This window comes from Leptodactylus fuscus, chromosome 3 (assembly GCF_031893055.1).
Source record: "Leptodactylus fuscus isolate aLepFus1 chromosome 3, aLepFus1.hap2, whole genome shotgun sequence".
Taxonomy (NCBI): domain Eukaryota; kingdom Metazoa; phylum Chordata; class Amphibia; order Anura; family Leptodactylidae; genus Leptodactylus; species Leptodactylus fuscus.
The window spans coordinates 23,113,179-23,134,649 of NC_134267.1; the positions used below are offsets into that span (position 1 = coordinate 23,113,179).

The window sequence follows — 21,471 nt, forward strand, 5'->3', positions numbered from 1 at the left end:
TCATGAAGGTTACTGGGTTATATGCTGGAGTTTGACAGATGTGACCCCACCCCTCCCCCCGAAACCCCTCCCCCATCTGCTTAATGGTGCACCGACCAGCACAAGCGGCAGCAAACACTGGATCCCAACACGAGGAGTCTCCTATGGAGGAGTCGATACAATCTGCGATGCGTAAGTGCGTATTTCAAAGCGAACGAATCTGCGAATAAGGCAATTATCAACACGGAGGGTAGGGGGGATGGGCCGGGGGCGGAGTCGCTCAGCCCTTACGTGGGAGGGGACATAACACCATTTAAAGACAGCATTGGTAGAATATATGCTCGAAATGGTAAATAACCCAAACCCAGAAAGAAACGGTCGCATTCAGATCGTTCGTCGTTCCTCTCGGTCTCATCACATGACGCGACGGCTAAGGTAACGGTGTATGCAAATACGCTGTAGAGATCTGTTGCATGGTTTAACTCGAAAGGGACTACAAAAAGAACAGATGCGAAAACGGCGCATTTCAGGAGTTGTCGGAAGGGACGTGTTCCTCGAAGCCCTCGCTCTCCCGTACCAAGGCTCGCTCTAAGATGACACGACCTTCCTTGTAGCGCTGGCTGTCCTCTGTGGCGAACTCGTAGATCCAGCCCAGCTTACTGTTGCAGTTCTTACAGCTGACGTCTCGCACCATGTGACGCCCGGTGAGCATGACGCGGTCCTGGACCTCACTGTACTGTAGGTTCACCACCTGTTGGGAAGGAGAATGGTGAGACATTGTCATGCAGGGAGCCGAAAGTACAGCAACTAGTGGGTTAATAAACATTTGTGGATTCACAACATTACTCTGTGTCATATCTCTGGTGTCTAAGGGGCTCACAACCCAGATCCCGGGCGCCTAGAGGGTTCCTAACCCAGATCCCGGGCACCTAGGGGGTTCGTAATTCAGATCCAGGGCGCCGAGGGGGTTCCTAACCCAGACTCCGGGAGCCTATGGGGTTCCTAACCCAGATCCCAGGCACCTAGGGGGTTCCTAACCCAGATCCTGGACACCTAGGGGGTTCCTAACCCAGACTCTGGACGCTTAGGGGGTTCCTAACCCAGACTCCGGGCACCTAGGGGGTTCCTAACCCAGATCCCGGACATCTAGGGGGTTCCTAACCCAGATCCCGGACATCTAGGGGGTTCCTAACCCAGATCCCGGACATCTAGGGGGTTCCTAACCCAGATCCCGGACACCTAGGGGGTACCTAACCCAGATCCCGGGCGCCTAGGGGGTTCCTAACCCAGATCCCGGACGTCTAGGGGGTTCCTAACCCAGATCCCGGACGTCTAGGGGGTTCCTAACCCAGATCCCGGACGTCTAGGGGGTTCCTAACCCAGATCCCAGGCGTCTAGGTGGTTCCTAACCCAGATCCCGGGCGCCTAGGAGGTTCCTAACCCAGATCCCGGACGTCTAGGGGGTTCCTAACCCAGATCCCGGACGTCTAGGGGGTTCCTAACCCAGATCCCAGGAAACAAGGTGGTTCATAACCCAGATCCCGGGCGCCTAGGGGGTTCATAACCCAGATCCCGGGCGCCTAGGGGGTTCGTAACCCAGATCCAGGCGCCTATGGGGTTCCTAACCCAGATCCCGAGCTCCCAGGGGGATGACAACCGGACTCCCCTCCCTGGTGATTTTAGTCTCCACTAACTATTTATATCCACTCTGATAGTCCGTTACAATGTATCAGTCTGGAGGATTATCTAGACTGGATACAACTGTAACAAACACTCTGCTGTGACAAGTATAAGTCTATATCTTGTATCTTCTAATAGCCCCTCGAGGGCGCCTAGAGGGTTCCTAACCCAGATCCCGGGCACCTAGGGGGTTCGTAATTCAGATCCAGGGCGCCGAGGGGGTTCCTAACCCAGACTCCGGGCGCCTATGGGGTTCCTAACCCAGATCCCAGGCACCTAGGGGGTTCCTAACCCAGATCCTGGACACCTAGGGGGTTCCTAACCCAGACTCTGGACGCTTAGGGGGTTCCTAACCCAGACTCCGGGCACCTAGGGGGTTCCTAACCCAGATCCCGGACATCTAGGGGGTTCCTAACTCAGATCCCGGACACCTAGGGGGTACCTAACCCAGACTCCAGGCACCTAGGGGGTTCCTAACCCAGACTCCAGGCACCTAGGGGGTTCCTAACCCAGACTCCAGGCACCTAGGGGGTACCTAACCCAGATCCCGGACGTCTAGGGGGTTCCTAACCCAGATCCCGGGCGTCTAGGTGGTTCCTAACCCAGATCCCGGGCGTCTAGGTGGTTCCTAACCCAGATCCCGGACGTCTAGGGGGTTCCTAACCCAGATCCCAGGAAACAAGGTGGTTCATAACCCAGATCCGGGCGCCTAGGGGGTTCCTAACCCAGATCCCGGACGTCTAGGGGGTTCCTAACCCAGATCCCAGGCGTCTAGGTGGTTCCTAACCCAGATCCCGGGCGCCTAGGAGGTTCCTAACCCAGATCCCGGACGTCTAGGGGGTTCCTAACCCAGATCCCGGACGTCTAGGGGGTTCCTAACCCAGATCCCGGACGTCTAGGGGGTTCCTAACCCAGATCCCGGACATCTAGGGGGTTCCTAACCCAGATCCCGGACGTCTAGGGGGTTCCTAACCCAGATCCCGGGCGCCTAGGGGGTTCGTAACCCAGATCCGGGCGCCTAGGGGGTTCCTAACCTAGATCCCGAGCTCCCAGGGGGATGACAACCGGACTCCCCTCCCTGGTGATTTTAGTCTCCACTAACTATTTATATCCACTCTGATAGTCCGTTACAATGTATCAGTCTGGAGGATTATCTAGACTGGATACAACTGTAACAAACACTCTGCTGTAACAAGTATAAGTCTATATCTTGTATCTTCTAATAGCCCCTCGAGGGCGCCTAGAGGGTTCCTAACCCAGATCCCGGGCACCTAGGGGGTTCGTAATTCAGATCCAGGGCGCCGAGGGGGTTCCTAACCCAGACTCCGGGCGCCTATGGGGTTCCTAACCCAGATCCCAGGCACCTAGGGGGTTCCTAACCCAGATCCCGGACATCTAGGGGGTTCCTAACTCAGATCCCGGACACCTAGGGGGTACCTAACCCAGACTCCAGGCACCTAGGGGGTTCCTAACCCAGACTCTGGGCGCCTAGGGAGTTTCTAACCCAGATCCCGGGCGTCTAGGTGGTTCCTAACACAGATCCCGGGCGCCTAGGGGGTTCCTAACCCAGATCCCGAGCTCCCAGGGGGATGACAACCGGACTCCCCTCCCTGGTGGTTTTAGTCTCCACTAACTATTTATATCCACTCTGATAGTCCGTTACAATGTATCAGTCTGGAGGATTATCTAGACTGGATACAACTGTAACAAACACTCTGCTGTAACAAGTATAAGTCTATATCTTGTATCTTCTAATAGCCCCTCGAGGGCGCCTAGAGGGTTCCTAACCCAGATCCCGGGCACCTAGGGGGTTCGTAATTCAGATCCAGGGCGCCGAGGGGGTTCCTAACCCAGACTCCGGGCGCCTATGGGGTTCCTAACCCAGATCCCAGGCACCTAGGGGGTTCCTAACCCAGATCCCGGACATCTAGGGGGTTCCTAACTCAGATCCCGGACACCTAGGGGGTACCTAACCCAGACTCCAGGCACCTAGGGGGTTCCTAACCCAGACTCTGGGCGCCTAGGGAGTTTCTAACCCAGATCCCGGGCGTCTAGGTGGTTCCTAACACAGATCCCGGGCGCCTAGGGGGTTCCTAACCCAGATCCCGAGCTCCCAGGGGGATGACAACCGGACTCCCCTCCCTGGTGGTTTTAGTCTCCACTGACTATTTATATCCACTCTGATAGTCCGTTACAATGTATCAGTCTGGAGGATTATCTAGACTGGATACAACTGTAACAAACACTCTGCTGTGACAAGTATAAGTCTATATCTTGTATCTTCTAATAGCCCCTCCCCCTTCCTGATCAGAGAACAATGCACCCCAATATTCCCAGCGCCAGGCTGCGGGTCACTGTGGCCCTCACACAACCTCACCCTCCCAGATATACCTTGTTGAAGAGGAAGGCCCTGCCCGTGGCCCCTGTGAAGCGGGTGGAGATGAGCTCGGAGCGGTTGGTCAGGATGGTGTCGCAGTTGGCGCAGGAGAACAGGCGGGTCCCACCAATGTGATCCAGGAAGATTCGGCCCATTGTCTCAGGTGTTTTAAAGCAGCTGCAAGAGGGGCACAAAGAAAGATCAGAAAGAGAGGCCGGGGCTACCAATCTTGCCCTGTGTCAGTCTTCACTGTAGTTCTGGCATTCCATTCATGAACCAGGCAGCACAGGATGAGTTGAGTTTCTCATGTGACCCAAATCATGGAGTAAGTGACATGTCACTGCAGTAATACCTGCTCCTAGGATTAGTCACACAGTGACGACACACTCAGCTCTGCTACATCTGTGTATAGCACATAACTGCAGCTGACACTATGGGCTGGAATGTAAATCCTGCACCGCCCCGGGCGGGACTCACAGGGAGCGATGACATCACAACATAAACAGACTCGCACCCCCCCCTACAGCTGACTATGGCCGCCTCCCCCTCTACACCCTCCAATCAGCTGTGTGCAGGAGAGAGGAAGGAAGCCCCTCCCCCTCCTGCTATAGGTGACAACCTGCAGGGGCCCCTATATGATCACTCAGCACTATGGAGCAGCTACTCCTGGGGCCCCTCCCCCTGTCATCTGGTGAGCAGCTGAGTACAGATAGCAGAGAACAACAGCTGCACACACAGTATACGGCACATGGTATACAGACACACACAGTATACGGCACATGGTATACAGACACACACAGTATACCGCACATGGTATACAGACACACACAGTATACCGCACATGGTATACAGACACACACAGTATACGGCACATGGTATACAGACACACACAGTATACGGCACATGGTATACAGACACACACAGTATACCGCACATGGTATACAGACACACACAGTATACCGCACATGGTATACAGACACACACAGTATACGGCACATGGTATACAGACACACACAGTATACGGCACATGGTATACAGACACACACAGTATACGGCACATGGTATACAGACACACACAGTATACGGCACATGGTATACAGACACACACAGTATACGGCACATGGTATACAGACACACACAGTATACGGCACATGGTATACAGACACACAGTATACGGCACATGGTATACAGACACACAGTATACGGCACATGGTATACAGACACACAGTATACGGCACATGGTATACAGACACACAGTATACGGCACATGGTATACAGACACACAGTATACGGCACATGGTATACAGACACACAGTATACGGCACATGGTATACAGACACACAGTATACGGCACATGGTATACAGACACACAGTATACGGCACATGGTATACAGACACACAGTATACGGCACATGGTATACAGACACACAGTATACGGCACATGGTATACAGACACACAGTATACGGCACATGGTATACAGACACACAGTATACGGCACAGAGTATACAGACAAACACAGAGTATACGGCACAGAGTATACAGACAAACACATGGCATACCAACACACACAGGAGAGGTATACAGTATACGGCACACAGAGTATACAGACACAGAGTATATGGCATATAGTATACAGACACACACATAGTGTACATCAAATAGTATGCACACAAAGTATACAGACATACACACAGAAGGTATACGGCACACAGCATACAGACAAACGCATAGTATATACCACACAGTATACAGACACATACAGGTGAGATATACGACATACAGTATATAGACACAAACATAGTATACGGCACATAGTATACAGACACACATAGTATACAGCACACAGTATACAGACACACATAGTATACAGCACACAGTATACAGACAAACTAAGTATAAAGATACACACAGTATACAGAGACACGAAGGGGAGGCATATGGCAGACAGTATACAGACACAGGCAGAGTATACAGACACAAAGAGACTGTACTGTTTGCAGCGTGTACTATAGTAGCAAGTGTATCTTGATGTGTGTATAATACAGGAGGGGGTATAATCTCAGGTATATACAGTACAGGAGGGGGGTATAATCTCAGGTATATACAGTACAGGAGGGGGGTATAATCTCAGGTATATACAGTACAGGAGGGGGGGTATACTGTGTAGTATATACAGTACAGGAGGGGGGGTATACTGTGTAGTATATACAGTACAGGAGGGGGGGTATAATGTGTAGTATATACAGTACAGGAGGGGGGGTATACTGTGTAGTATATACAGTACAGGAGGGGGGTATACTGTGTAGTATATACAGTACAGGAGGGGGTATAATGTGTAGTATATACAGTACAGGAGGGGGGGTATAATGTGTAGTATATACAGTACAGGAGGGGGGGTATAATGTGTAGTATATACAGTACAGGAGGGGGGGTATACTGTGTAGTATATACAGTACAGGAGGGGGGGGTATAATGTGAGGTATATACAGTACAGGAGGGGGGGTATAATGTGTAGTATATACAGTACAGGAGGGGGGGGTATAATGTGTAGTATATACAGTACAGGAGGGGGGGTATAATGTGTAGTATATACAGTACAGGAGGGGGGGGTATAATGTGTAGTATATACAGTACAGGAGGGGGTATACTGTGTAGTATATACAGTACAGGAGGGGGGGTATAATGTGAGGTATATACAGTACAGGAGGGGGGGTATACTGTGTAGTATATACAGTACAGGAGGGGGGTATAATGTGTAGTATATACAGTACAGGAGGGGGGTATAATGTGTAGTATATACAGTACAGGAGGGGGGTATAATGTGTAGTATATACAGTACAGGAGGGGGGGTATAATGTGTAGTATATACAGTACAGGAGGGGGGGTATAATGTGAGGTATATACAGTACAGGAGGGGGGGTATAATGTGAGGTATATACAGTACAGGAGGGGGGGGTATACTGTGAGGTATATACAGTACAGGAGGGGGTATAATGTGAGGTATATACAGTACAGGAGGGGGGGTATAATGTGAGGTATATACAGTACAGGAGGGGGTATAATGTGAGGTATATACAGTACAGGAGGGGGTATAATGTGAGGTATATACAGTACAGGAGGGGGGGTATAATGTGTAGTATATACAGTACAGGAGGGGGGGTATACTGTGTAGTATATACAGTACAGGAGGGGGGGTATAATGTGAGGTATATACAGTACAGGAAGGGGTATACTGTGAGGTATATACAGTACAGGAGGAGGTATAATGTGTAGTATATACAGTACAGGAGGGGGGTATAATGTGTAGTATATACAGTACAGGAGGGGGGTATAATGTGTAGTATATACAGTACAGGAGGGGGGGTATAATGTGTAGTATATACAGTACAGGAGGGGGGGTATAATGTGAGGTATATACAGTACAGGAGGGGGGGTATAATGTGAGGTATATACAGTACAGGAGGAGGGGTATAATGTGAGGTATATACAGTACAGGAGGGGGGGTATACTGTGAGGTATATACAGTTGGAGGGGGTATAATGTGAGGTATATACAGTACAGGAGGGGGGGGTATACTGTGAGGTATATACAGTACAGGAGGGGGTATAATGTGAGGTATATACAGTACAGGAGGGGGGGTATAATGTGAGGTATATACAGTACAGGAGGGGGGGTATAATGTGTAGTATATACAGTACAGGAGGGGGGGTATACTGTGTAGTATATACAGTACAGGAGGGGGTATAATGTGAGGTATATACAGTACAGGAAGGGGGGTATACTGTGAGGTATATACAGTACAGGAGGGGGGGTATAATGTGAGGTATATACAGTACAGGAAGGGGTATACTGTGAGGTATATACAGTACAGGAGGAGGTATAATGTGAGGTATATACAGTACAGGAGGGAGTATAATGTGAGGTATATACAGTACAGGAGGGGGGGTATAATGTGTAGTATATACAGTACAGGAGGGGGGGTATAATGTGAGGTATATACAGTACAGGAGGGAGTATAATGTGAGGTATATACAGTACAGGAGGGGGGGTATAATGTGTAGTATATACAGTACAGGAGGGGGGGTATAATGTGAGGTATATACAGTACAGGAGGGGGTATAATGTGAGGTATATACAGTACAGGAGGGGGGGTATAATGTGTAGTATATACAGTACAGGAGGGGGGGTATAATGTGAGGTATATACAGTACAGGAGGGGGGGTATAATGTGAGGTATATACAGTACAGGAGGGGGGGTATAATGTGAGGTATATACAGTACAGGAGGGGGTATAATCTCAGGTATATACAGTACAGTAGGGGTATATATGGAGTTGGGTATCAAATCAAATATTATTATGGACGATCAGCTGTTGTCCCAGCAGACATGATGTCATACTACCCTGGTGACGTCACACATACACTCGGTGACGTGTCGGCAGGATCCTGTATATAGAGTCATCTCCAGCCTCGGATTACCAGACAGCTGGGCTGCCCCATCCCCCACTACACTGGGCCCCGAGCTTCTCCCCGGTTCCCCGTGTCTCTCACCCCCGGTCCGTCCTCTCTGTCCCATCCCCCTCCATGGTGTACCGCCGCCACCGATTACCTGTTCGCCTGCAGACAAGATTTCCGGTGTTCGGCGGCGGCGGCGGAGAGACTCGGAGCTTCGAGTAACTAACCAGTTCTAAGCGCCGCCCACTTCCCTACTCAGCTGCTCCGCCCCTCACACGCAGCCCCGCCTACCCTCACAATACTGCGACTCACTGCGGACGTAACGTCCCTTAACTCCGCCCTCCCGTCCGTCAATCACGCCTACCTAGCCCCACCCACCTGTGTATCCCTGTTGTAATCTGTTATTGTAGCGTCATGACCCCGCCCACTACATTACTTAACCCGAATGCAGCTTCGCCCATCTATATACTGCTGCACAGCGCTGCTGTGACGTCACTACACCCCGCCTACATTAGGCGATTCGTCAACATTGTAGCCATGCGCAGCGCTGCCGAGCTCTGGCTTGGGTCTCACTAACCAATCAGATTGACGCTTTCATTTCATCATCTACCGCTGAGACATGAAAGAAGTGATGTGATTGGTTGTTTGGGGGCTAAACACCTGCCGCAGTTTTTATGTGGGTGAGCTTTGGCTCTGTTCACACTATTGTGTTTAGTTACCTTAAAGAAACGTGTATAGCATCAATTCTAGAGATTTTTCGGTACTATTCCGTTATCGGGCCAGCAGCAGCGCAGTTCAGCAGCAGCTTTCGGGACAGCAGTTCAGCAGCGGGAATTACAATGACATCCGAGGACTGCTGGCCCGATGCTTGTGCCCAGTAACCAGTACATCGATGACCCCCCTCCCCCATCCTTCTCCTCCTGCCAGTGCTGCCCCCCAGCTCTCCTTACATCTTCCCCGTACCCTCTCCCCGCCACACGACTAGGCCTCACCTCAGCGCTAGTACCGAGACCGAAAGGAAAGACACCGGGGCTCAATCCAGGCCCTGACAAGAAACACGCCGACTATAGGAACGGTGAGCTACAGCGAGCCGGAGGGACAAACTTTCTGCAGCGTCCGGCGGCTATCTAGTAGCATTCATTGCTCAAGATTTACGGTGAGGCCTATTACAGGGAGAGGGTACGGGGCAGATGTAAGAAGAGCTGGGGGGCAGCACTGGAAGGAAGAGGAGGATGAGGGCATCGATCGATGTACTGCCTACTACACACAAGCACGGCCTCTATCATCGGGCCAGCATCGGCTTAGTCATGTGGCGGGGAGAGGGTACGGGGTAGATGTAAGGAGAGCTGGGGGGCAGCACTGGAAGGAGGAGGAGATGGAGGGGGGGTCATTGATGTACTGGCTACTGGGCACAAGCATCGGGCCAGCAGTCCTCGGATGTCATTGTAATTCCCGCTGCTGAACTGAACTGCTGTCCCGAAAGCTGGTGCTGAAATGCGCTGCTGCTGGCCCGATAACGGAATAGTACCGATTTTTCTACCAGGAGTGTAGAGCTGGCAGGTTTTTGGGGGATAGTGGCCCCTCCACACAGTATAATGTCCCATAGTGTCCCCTAGCTAGGGGTTCAGCACAGGGGGAAGCGAACTTATCCAAGTAAGCCCCACACTTCGGTATACCGATATTATCACTATGTGGTGACCGTATTGTGGTATATGTCGGCGCTATACAGGGCTCTGCAGGCGATTCAGGTGAATACAGGGCAGTTACATTTAGTGACTTACCGGTGACATCTCTGACTAATCGCTCACATTCCCCGTCTCTTCCATGACCAGTTATTCCAGTCTCTGTAAAGTTTGCAGCACGGACATCTTTGGCTCCTCCCTTTTCCAGGCACCCGACCCACATTGTCCTTACTCGCACACTCGTTCTAATGCTACCCCAAATTATAAAATATATAATATAACCCCCCATAATGAATAATACATTTTTAAATTAATAACTTCCCTGAGCACCCCCTGTAAATGGTGCCCCTTATTAATAATGCTCCAGGTGTTTCCTAATTAAAAGGTAAAAAAAAAAAAATTGTGGGGTTCCAAAACACGGAACCCCCACTGATCAGCTGTTTGAATGGACTGTGGTACCTGTGAAAGCGCCATTAACGCCTCTCTGTTTATATAGTGTCATACATTTCGATATCTTCCAACTTTTGAAAAACAGAAAGAGGGACAATATGTACGCCGTGGCAAATTTAGCTCCACCCACTTTTACATTGCCTCCACCCATTCACAATCATTATTCATGTTCCCCCACACAGTATGATCCTCCTACAGTCACCCGTACACTATATGTCCATACATTATAATGTCCCCTTCCAATTGTCCCACAGAATAAAGTCCCTTTCCTGGTGCCCCAGTTTAAACTGGAGGAAGCATGAAACTGGGGCAGCTGGAGGGGGACATTAAACAGTGGGGGTAGTTGGAAGGGGGCAATAAATTAATGGCAGCTGGAGCGGGACATGAAACTGGGGGCAACTAGCTACTCCCACGGTTTAATGTCCTCCTCCAGAGACCCCCATTTTTTAATATCCCCCTCCAGTTGGTCCTATTTTAATGTATGTCATAATCTCCCCCCCCCCCCCGTTTAATTGCCACCTTCATCTGTCCCCAGTTTAATTTTCCCCTTCATCTGCCCCCAGTTTAATGTCTCCCCTTCGTCTTCCCTCAGTTTAATGTCCCCCCTCTGTCTCTGCCCCCAGTTTAATGTCCCCCCTCCGTCTCTACCCCCAGTATAATTTTCCCCTTCCATCTCTGCCCCCAGTATAACGTTCCCCTTCCATCTCTGCCCCCAGTATAACGTTCCCCTTCCATCTCTGCCCCCAGTATAATGTTCCCCTTCCTTCTCTGCCCCCCAGTATAATGTTCCCCTTCCTTCTCTGACCCCAGTATAATGTTCCCCTTCCATCTCTGACCCCAGTATAATGTTCCCCTTCCATCTCTGCCCCAGTATAATGTTCCCCTTCCTTCTCTGCCCCAGTATAATGTTCCCCTTCCATCTCTGCCCCCAGTATAATTTCGCAGGGATACAGTCGATGTCCCAGTGTTAGAAGCTAGGGTCCCACCCCGTATTCAATATTAAAGAAGAGAGCTTCACACAATTATGTGCCACCAAACAAACGTGTTTTATTGGTAGAGCGTGATGGAGCTTTCGGCCTCAGTAGGCCTTTTTCAAGCTCTGTATGCTAGATGCAGATAGTCAATGATGACTAGAGTCAGCAGGTAGAGGGGAGTCCAACTGCCTCTGCTGCCGCTATCCGGGAACCCGCTCCCCGGGTGGGGAAGATGAAAAATGGTAGATGATAGTATGCGCACAAGAAAAGGGTTGTACACCCAGCACTTTCTTATGGTGTACAACCCTTTTCTTGTGCGCATACTATCATCTACCATTTTTCATCTCCAATCATCCAATGATTCATGTCCCCCCATCTCCTATCTATCTATCTATCTATCTATCTATCTATCTATCTATCTATCTATCTATCTATCTATCTCCTATCTATCTATCTATCTATCTCCTATCTATCTATCTATCTATCTATCTCCTATCTATCTATCTATCTATCTATCTATCTATCTATCATCTATCTATCTATCTATCTATCTATCTATCTCCTATCTATCTATCTATCTATCTATCTATCTATCTATCTATTATCTATCTATCTATCTATCTATCTATCTATCTATCTATCTCATAGCTATCTATCTATCTATCTATCTATCTATCTATCTAATATCTATCTATTATACTCTGAGATATATACCCACAATATAGTATTAGCACTTCTGGTTTGGGCCAAGCAAGTTTTGCTCTGAACAAAATGGACAGCTGAACCTCCCGAATATTCGTTAAATATATATATATAGCATAGATACAGTAGATTTACATGCTCTTATTACACAATTGGCGCAACGTACAGCTATGTCTATATATGTATATATTCATACAATACACACAATGTACATATACATAACATAGGAGGCATATACAGTATAAACCCACGTATAGCAGATTTTTGGCGTCGATGTGTGTAAATGTTTTTTGGCGTACGACCCTATCATCTGTTAAAGATGCAACACATTGTTCTTGCTGTACCCGCTCACCAAGTACATGGGTCAGGGTGTGGACACCTTAGTCTCACGCCAGCCGGATACTTGATTAATGCCAGTCTTAAATTCTCTACAACGTATATATACATACAAGAGACACAACCTACATAAACTATACAGAGAGATTACATACATGGCTTTACTTAAAGGGGTTGTCCAGGTCTTGTTTTAATAATGACATGCTGTACACATACATACATAACATCCCGTATACATCCATCTGTGACACATGAACATCCTCAACACATAAATATATGACACACGTCCTGGGTAGATAGAAAGATATAACTAATAAGTGTCAGATATGAGTACAGTGTATGATAGAAGTAATAGTGGCCATACATATATCCTGTATACATGGGGAGGGGGGGCAGTCATAGTAATGTCCTCTGGGGGTGCAGAGACCCCACCTGCCAATAACTGTGGCAGAGAACAGACATAGACTCAGTCTGTGCCATTCCCATTGACATTCACATAAAGAACATGATGGCTGCTACGTATCTTCCGTCTTGTTTGATTACTTATATAAGAGAAGAAAAAGTCAGCACTATGCTGAGCAGAGCCGATCGTGTAGACGTCCATCTCCTGCATCGCTGAGGAGCAACTGACGGACGCCAACTGTTTTATTCAAATTACATCCTGCAATCCTATTGGTTGTTTGCAGTTACAACGGTGACATATGCAACCCAGGGTTTAACCCCTTGAGATACAGCACTGATTCAGCATTAAGACCATTTATATTTTTTTCCATAGACATCACTGTATGAAGCTTGCTTATTGGTGGATGAGGAATATATCACTAAAATATTTGTATTTTGCCCCCACATTCCAGGAGCCATATATTTATTATTTACAACTGATATTGCCTTATGAGGTCTTGCTTTTTAGCAGATCGAGTCATAATGTTTTGTATAACTTATACTGTATATATGTTGACCAGCTCATAATTTGACAAGAGACAGTAGTTTCTCATTGATGATACTGGGTCAGACCTCAGCACCACTGATTCTTACAACTACTATTGGCTTCTATATTAGCTGGATCACGTCCTAAGTACTGAGCTCCCCCTAGTGGTGGCATTGGGCAGACAGAGTTTTGTCATCTATTATATAAAGGGACACAGTGGGTTTGGAGTTCACTAGGAGGACATTTATTAGTGGACTTTAGAGATTACTTATTTATTCATGTTAAGTCATTTATTATTAGAGATGAGCAAAAACAATTCGAAACAACTGCTTTGAATAGCACGCTCCCATAGAAATGAATGGACGTAGCCGGCATGCGGGGGGTTTAGCAGCCAGTAATAAAGATGGATATGGGGAGCAGTCTGTGTAAGAGAGATGGGTATGGGGAGCAGTCTGTGTAATAGATTGTGGTATGGGGAGCAGTCTGTGTAATAGATTGTGGTATGGGCAGCAGTCTGTATAATAGAGATGGGTATGGGGAGCAGTCTGTGTAATAGATTGTGGTATGGGCAGCAGTCTGTGTAAGAGAGATGGGTATGGGGAGCAGTCTGTGTAATAGATTGTGGTATGGGGAGCAGTCTGTGTAATAGATTGTGGTATGGGCAGCAGTCTGTATAATAGAGATGGGTATGGGGAGCAGTCTGTGTAATAGATTGTGGTATGGGCAGCAGTCTGTGTAATAGAGATGGGTATGGGGAGCAGTCTGTATAATAGATTGTGGTATGGGGAGCAGTCTGTGTAATAGATTGTGGTATGGGGAGCAGTCTGTGTAATAGAGATGGGTATGGGGAGCAGTCTGTGTAATAGAGATGGGTATGGGGAGCAGTCTGTGTAATAGATTGTGGTATGGGCAGCAGTCTGTGTAATACAGATGGGTATGGGGAGCAGTCTGTATAATAGATTGTGGTATGGGGAGCAGTCTGTGTAATAGAGATGGGTATGGGGAGCAGTCTGTGTAATAGAGATGGGTATGGGGAGCAGTCTGTGTAATAGATTGTGGTATGGGCAGCAGTCTGTGTAATAGATTGTGGTATGGGCAGCAGTCTGTGTAATACAGATGGGTATGGGGAGCAGTCTGTGTAATAGATTGTGGTATGGGCAGCAGTCTGTGTAATACAGATGGGTATGGGGAGCAGTCTGTATAATAGATTGTGGTATGGGGAGCAGTCTGTGTAATAGAGATGGGTATGGGGAGCAGTCTGTATAATAGATTGTGGTATGGGGAGCAGTCTGTGTAATAGAGATGGGTATGGGGAGCAGTCTGTGTAAGAGAGATGGGTATGGGGAGCAGTCTGTGTAATAGAGATGGGTATGGGGAGCAGTCTGTATAATAGATTGTGGTATGGGGAGCAGTCTGTGTAATAGAGATGGGTATGGGGAGCAGTCTGTGTAAGAGAGATGGGTATGGGGAGCAGTCTGTGTAATAGAGATGGGTATGGGGAGCAGTCTGTATAATAGATTGTGGTATGGGGAGCAGTCTGTGTAATAGAGATGGGTATGGGGAGCAGTCTGTATAATAGAGATGGGTTTTGGGGAGCATTCTGTATAACAGGGATGGATATGGGAGCAGTTTGTGTAATATAGAGGTGTATGGGTGCAGTCTGTGTAATAGAGGGGGGTTTGGGGAACAATTTATGTGTAAGAGAGGTGTCTGAGGAGCAGTCTGCACCAGAGCAGGGCATGAGGAACAGTCTGTGTAACAGAGGAGGGCATGGGCAGCAGTATGTAGTAGAGGAGGGTGTGGGGAGCAGTCTGTATAGCAAAGTGAGGCTTGCAGTTTATTCAATCACGGAGAGTAATCTGTGTAACAGAGAGGGGTATAGGGAGCAGTCTGTAGAGAGATAGATGTGTGTGGATAGCATATGTAACGGGGTGTCTGTCTACTCTACTCTCAGCCTTCCTGCTTCACGTTATCCCTTAACTCAACCATTAACTCCGTTCTGTCCTGAACCAACAGGTTTGCAGACTTTGCCCTAGACCTGCTCCAAACATAAAGGGGGAAGGGGGCACAGCGATCCTGCAGCAATGACATCTTCTTCTTGTCCACTATGTCACTCTGCAGCCATCGGTGATCTCAGTCACCCAAATTGTACATCAAGGGTGCCTTATCCATTATAATGTGCACCCACAGCGCCCCCATGGACTATCACGCACTCAGGCACATGCCAATCCTCTTTACAGGTCCATGACAGGTCAAATGAATGCGTCTGAGCTGCAATACCAAGGACAGCCACTATACAATGTATGGTGCTAACCAGTGAAAAGTCTGCATGCTTACCGAAAACTTTGACCTAGCCAAGTGTCTGATAGTGGGGGTGCAGGGCGTTGGTTTTATTGATGAGGTATCCTTAGGATTAAGGGATCAATATGTGATTGGTGAGAGGTCTGATACCCTGGACCCTACAGATCAGCAGGTTGAAGAGACCGCAATGTTTGGGTGAGCAGAGCTCTTCAGTGAGTACCATCACAGTGCTGTACATAGTGTAGTGGCAGGGTTTGGTTTTGCAGCTCAGCGCCATTCACTTGGCTGGGACTGCACTACTTCTGTACCATGTGACCATTGCGTGTGATGTCATCACCTCAGATAGTAGCCAATAGCGCTTGTGATCTGTGCGGAACCCAGATGAGCAGCCTCGATAGATATGGCTATGAATATTTGCAAGTGAATTCACCCATCACTATTTGCTAACACTGCACCGAGCCCTGCAGCTGTGTGAGCTAGACATGGGCAGCACTGCCCCCTACTGGCTCTGACCACGTGGGGGTCTCTCCCTTCACCAAGCTGCTACATTTGGGCATGCACAGTAGAAACTGCTGGAATTGTCCTGCTAGAAAACGGCAGTTACTAAAGTGACCACTAGAGGGTGTAACAATCCACCTAATCATACATTGCAGTCTCATATAGTTACATGAACTGATAATTTATGCAAAAATACCAATTCATGATCATTTCAATTTCTGTATCTTTGTCCATCCACAATTTCATGCACTACCCTACCTGAAAGGATCCTATGGCTGCGTTTATCTCTTTCTAGTGCATGAACATAATACCAGGGCAGCAGTATAGACTGACACACATGAGTAGTAGTGATGCATCAATAACAATGCAGATGTATTTATGATTCAGCATCTTTGGAAGGTGAGTATTGTGTTATAGCGTTGGCCAAACACACTAGATTGACATTGAACGATAATCTAATGTGTATGGGCCCCCACAATTGTCCCCCATAGCAGTTGTCCAAGAATCGGGCAGTTGTATCTCAGTATGCCCAATCCTTTTGTTCTTAGGGTGATAATACGCCACTAGAGGAGTCTACAGCAGCTTTCTTCCCTCTGACCATTCAGAACATGCACCCTTGGCCAAGCCCAGTATGCATGTGTATGCGAGAGGAGAGATAGCAGTCTACCAAATAAGTGTATGGCCAGCGGCCATCCTAAGTGTGCGGCCTGCCTTAGTCCTAAACTTTCATCATCACATAAATATAAGCCTAGAGCTACAGTGAATACTGACACACAGCATAACAAAGTAGACATATTTACCATTCAGGGTCTGTGGAAAGCTGGATGGCATGCAGTGGCGTAACAATCAGAGTCACAGGGGGTGCGACCGGGCCCGGAGGGCTACAGGGTCCGCAGCCAGCTTGAAATGCCCGGGGCCCTGGACCACCATGATAGTGGTCGGGGGAAGCCTTGTTCCCCGACCGCTATACATATTGTTAATGGAAAGTGTGGGGGCCACTGTGAGCATGGAATCCTGTGTGGGGGCCACTGTCAGCATATAATACTGTTTGGGGGCCACTGTGGAGTACTTAGTACTGTGTAGAGGCCACTGTGGAGCACGTGATACTGTGTGGGGACCACTGTGGAGCACGTAATACTGTGTGGGGGCCACTGTGAAGCACATAATACTGTGTGGGGGCCACTGTGGAGCACATAATACTGTTTGGGGGTCACTGTGGAGCACGTAATACTGTTTGGGGACCAATGTGGAGCACGCAATACTGCTTGGGGGCTACTGTGGTGCAAGTAATACTGTTTGGGGGTCACTGTGGAACATGTAATACTGTGTGGGGGCCACTGTGGATCACATAATACTGTGTGGGGGCCACTGTGGAGTACGTAATACTGTTTGGAGACCAATGTGGAGCGCACATAATACTGTGTGGGGGACACTGTGGAGCACGTAATCTGTTCCAGGATTGTTTACATGCCGGGCGTTGCGCTGCTCACTCACCGTATTCTTGATCACTGCAGTTGTGGGTTCTATAGTTGGACCCCTTTCAAGTATCTGAGATATCGCTTCAGTGCCCGTAACCGTCACTATCAAGAATTCGCTCTAGGAAGGGAATAGGGGGCCGCGGACAGAAGTTTGCACCCGGGCCCACAAAACTCTAGTTATGTATTGTTTATCACAGCATTTAAGGTGAAAACTCTGCTAGAAATGACTAAAAAGTGCCAAATCTAAGATATTTTCTGCTGGCTCCGCTAACAATCTGCAACCTGATGACTTTGGAGGATACAAGAAGCGTCTCCAATCCCTCAGGACGCGGCTGCCGGAAAACCAGGCCATTAATAATTCAGTAAATATTGGGAATGTTTGTGCCGACTGTGTACCAGCTCTGCTGTGAGTGCGCTAAGAATAACCACATCCAGACGTGAGGAGATAATGACGGGGTGTGAGAGCAGCTGCACAGCGCAGCATGGCGGACAACTTATAATAAAGACACAAAGGGCAATGGTGTTTCATCCGGCACTGACGGGGTTACTCGCGTCTTATTATAGCGGTATTATATTAGTCCATAGAGGTGAAGTCTATCAATTATAGACACGCAAGCACATAATGTGAATAGTCACCGAGTGCCCATATTGGTCAGATCCCGAGCCCCACCTGATCAGCCTATAGAAGAATATGAAAATCCAAAATGGCTGACATACTCCCCCCCCCCCCTCCCCCGGGCGACTGTTTATTATAATCTGGGAGAGAAGCGATGGCGGCCATGAGCAGGAACCAGGATCGGTAAGTAAATAAGGCCGATACCTGCTGGAGTTACTCTGGCAGGTAACAGCCTATTAAAAGAAACCGCAGCGGTAGTGGCTGCCCCCCTAATGTCCCGGGCCCTGTGGCGGCTACCCCGGTAGTTACGCGCCTGTCTACATTCCCTATCAGGAGGGCTTTGTAGTGCAGGAAGAAATCGGAGATTCCGGAGGAAACCACCAAACACAGGGAGGACATACAAACTACACGCAGATGTTGTTCTTGGCTGGATTTGACCCTAGTACTCTAGCACTGCAAGACTCCAGTACTAACCACTGAGCCACTGAGCTAAAGACTGAGCCACTGTGCTAACCACTGAGCCAACCACTGAGCTATCCACTGAGATAACCACTGAGCTAACCACTGAGACACTAAGCTAACCACTGAGACACTGAGCTAACCACTGAGCCAACCACTCAGCTATCCACTGAGCCAACAACTGAGCCACTGAACTAACCACTGAGACACTGATCTAACCATTGAGACACTGATCTAACCACTGAGACACTGAGCTAACCACTGTACTAACCACTGAGCTAAAGACTGAGCCACTGTGCTAACCACTGAGCCAACCACTGAGCTATCCACTGAGCTAACCACTGAGACACTAAGCTAACCACTGAGACACTAAGCTAACCACTGAGACACTGATCTAACCACTGAGACACTAAGCTAACCACTGAGCCAACCACTGAGACACTGAGCTAACCACTAAGCCAACCACTGAGACACTGATCTAACCACTGAGACACTGAGCTAACCACTGAGCCAACCACTGAGAACCTGAGCTAACCACTGAGACACTGAGCTAACCACTGAGCCAACCACTGAGACACTGAGCTAACCACTGAGACACTCAGCCAACCACTCAGACACTAAGATAACCACTGATACACTGAGCTAACCACTGAGACACTGAGCTAACCACTGAGCCAACCACTGATACACTGATCTAACCACTGAGACACTGAGCCAACCACTGAGACACTGATCTAACCACTGAGACACTGAGCTAACCACTGAGCCAACCACTGAGACACTGAGCTAACCACTGAGCCAACCACTGAATGACTGAGCTAACCACTGAGACACTAAGATAACCACTGAGACAGTGATCTAACCACTGAGCTAACCACTGAGACACTGAGCTAACCACTGAGACACTGATCTAACCACTGAGACACTGAGCTAACCACTGAGCCAACCACTGAGACACTGAGCTAACCACTGAGCCAACCACTGAGACACTGATCTAACCACTGAGACACTGAGCTAACCACTGAGCCAACCACTGAGACACTGATCTAACCACTGAGACACTGAGCTAACCACTGAGCCAACCACTGAATCACTGAGCTAACCACTGACACTGAGCTAACCACTGAGCCAACCACTGAGACACTGATCTAACCACTGAGCCATACTGTAAAAAAGAACGTTCACAGCCCTGTGGTTTTTCTCGTGGTCTTGGTGAAAGAGGACCAAGGGCTGGGCCCACAGGTTCAGCAGGTACACGATGCCACACAGACGCACACAGTGTTTTAATCCCCAGGACAAAGTTTACTGAATAAGTCACAGAATAGCGATCTGGGAAAACATGTAACACGGTATAAACAGAGAAGAAATACAAACTAATATGCAACAGAATATTGCAGCAAACTAACACTATACTCCTAGTTCCCACAGTTACTTAACAGGTACCAGATACAAGTCCTTTAAGAACACGGTTCTCCTGGATCGGTCCCTCGTTGGGGTGCACCCTAAGTATTGCGCAATACTATTTGTAATCCACAGTGAAATGGGGTCTTCACATAAAAGTACAGTTATATCCTATGCTCCAGCTCTCCACTTAACAGACAGGCCAATTTCCCAGATGATAAGGTGTCAGCGTAAGAGTCCCTTATATATCACCACGTGGAACACGTGGACGCGGCCAAGCCGTACTTACAAGTCCTTGAGGCCTTCCTCTCATGTGGTCTCCTTTACCTTCTGAGCTTCAGAGCTTTCCAGACTCAGTCCCAAAAGTAGCACCACAGACTCTGTGTCTCCAGACTCAGTCCACAGCCAGCATGGCAGTTCTTCCATCCAGCAGAGCACAGGCTGCCTTCCAGCATGTCAGGTCTCCACTGTCCCCTCAGCACATCACCTCCAGCCAGGACCCTTCTCTCCACAGAACTCTACTTCCTGTTTCCTGGTAATGGATGATGCAAATGACTATCTCCAGTGCAAGGTATCAAAACTGCAATCCCAGCACACTGCCAGACTTGTAGGAGTCCAAAATGTCCCAGTAATTATCTGTAATCAGAGTTTGCAACCTCGAACAATATTTACATTCTGAAGAATTAATTGCATTAATTCCCTATGGGCATTTATTAATTTGCTGCCACCTACTGACCAAAGTTAGTTACTGACAGTTTACTACATCACACCCTTACATGCCACCCCACTAAAATGTTGGCGTCCCGACAACTCTATCAAATAAAATCATCAGCTGCATAGCGCTGAGGGGGGATACCTGCCGTGGAGCGCTCCGACCTGCGAATGCCTGGGTTTGGTGTCACTGGTGTAGGAACTGTATTCAACTCCTCTCGGGGTAGTACTGCAGTTTCTGGGGTATCATTTGTCACAGGACATTCAGGAGTAGGCACTTCATTCGTCTGTACAGGCGGCATAGTGACTAGCCACCACTCGGTGTCTCTTGAACGCACTGGGTCTGGACGTCTTTGCTCAACTTCTCCAGTATTTTCAAGCAAGGACCGTCCCTCAGAAAGACATGGTCTCAGCATGTTACGGTGTAACCTCCGAGTTGGCCCA

The 21,471-nt window shown here is 48.5% G+C and overlaps 1 protein-coding gene across 4 annotated transcripts; it reads right to left on the reverse strand.

Moving 5' to 3' along the window:
• Nucleotides 1–387: 387 nt before the first annotated feature.
• Nucleotides 388–20,817, reverse strand: YPEL5 (yippee like 5). Of its 4 annotated transcripts, none has more exons than XM_075267251.1 (3): nucleotides 20,644–20,817; nucleotides 4,051–4,213; nucleotides 388–730 (listed from the first exon to the last, which is right to left on the reverse strand). In XM_075267251.1, exons 2-3 carry the CDS (start codon nucleotides 4,189–4,191, stop codon nucleotides 506–508), a joined length of 366 nt encoding a protein of 121 aa, XP_075123352.1. In that variant the 5' UTR covers nucleotides 4,192–4,213; nucleotides 20,644–20,817; the 3' UTR covers nucleotides 388–505. The 4 variants fall into 4 exon arrangements, with proteins under 4 accessions (XP_075123352.1, XP_075123351.1, XP_075123349.1 ...); XM_075267250.1 differs by having other exon boundaries at nucleotides 20,606–20,817; XM_075267248.1 differs by lacking the exon at nucleotides 20,644–20,817 and adding an exon at nucleotides 8,646–8,755.
• Nucleotides 20,818–21,471: the final 654 nt, after the last annotated feature.

Excerpts from the sequence above, each read along its gene's own strand:
- YPEL5 (XM_075267247.1), bottom strand. The coding sequence starts at position 8,622 with ATGGAGGGGGATGGGACAGAGAGGACGGACCGGGG. Across the intron at positions 4,214-8,587 it reads ACAGAGAGGACGGACCGGGG|CTGCTTTAAAACACCTGAGA; the intron begins GTGAGAGACACG and ends CCCCTCTTGCAG. Across the intron at positions 731-4,050 it reads GGGCCTTCCTCTTCAACAAG|GTGGTGAACCTACAGTACAG; the intron begins GTATATCTGGGA and ends CCTTCCCAACAG.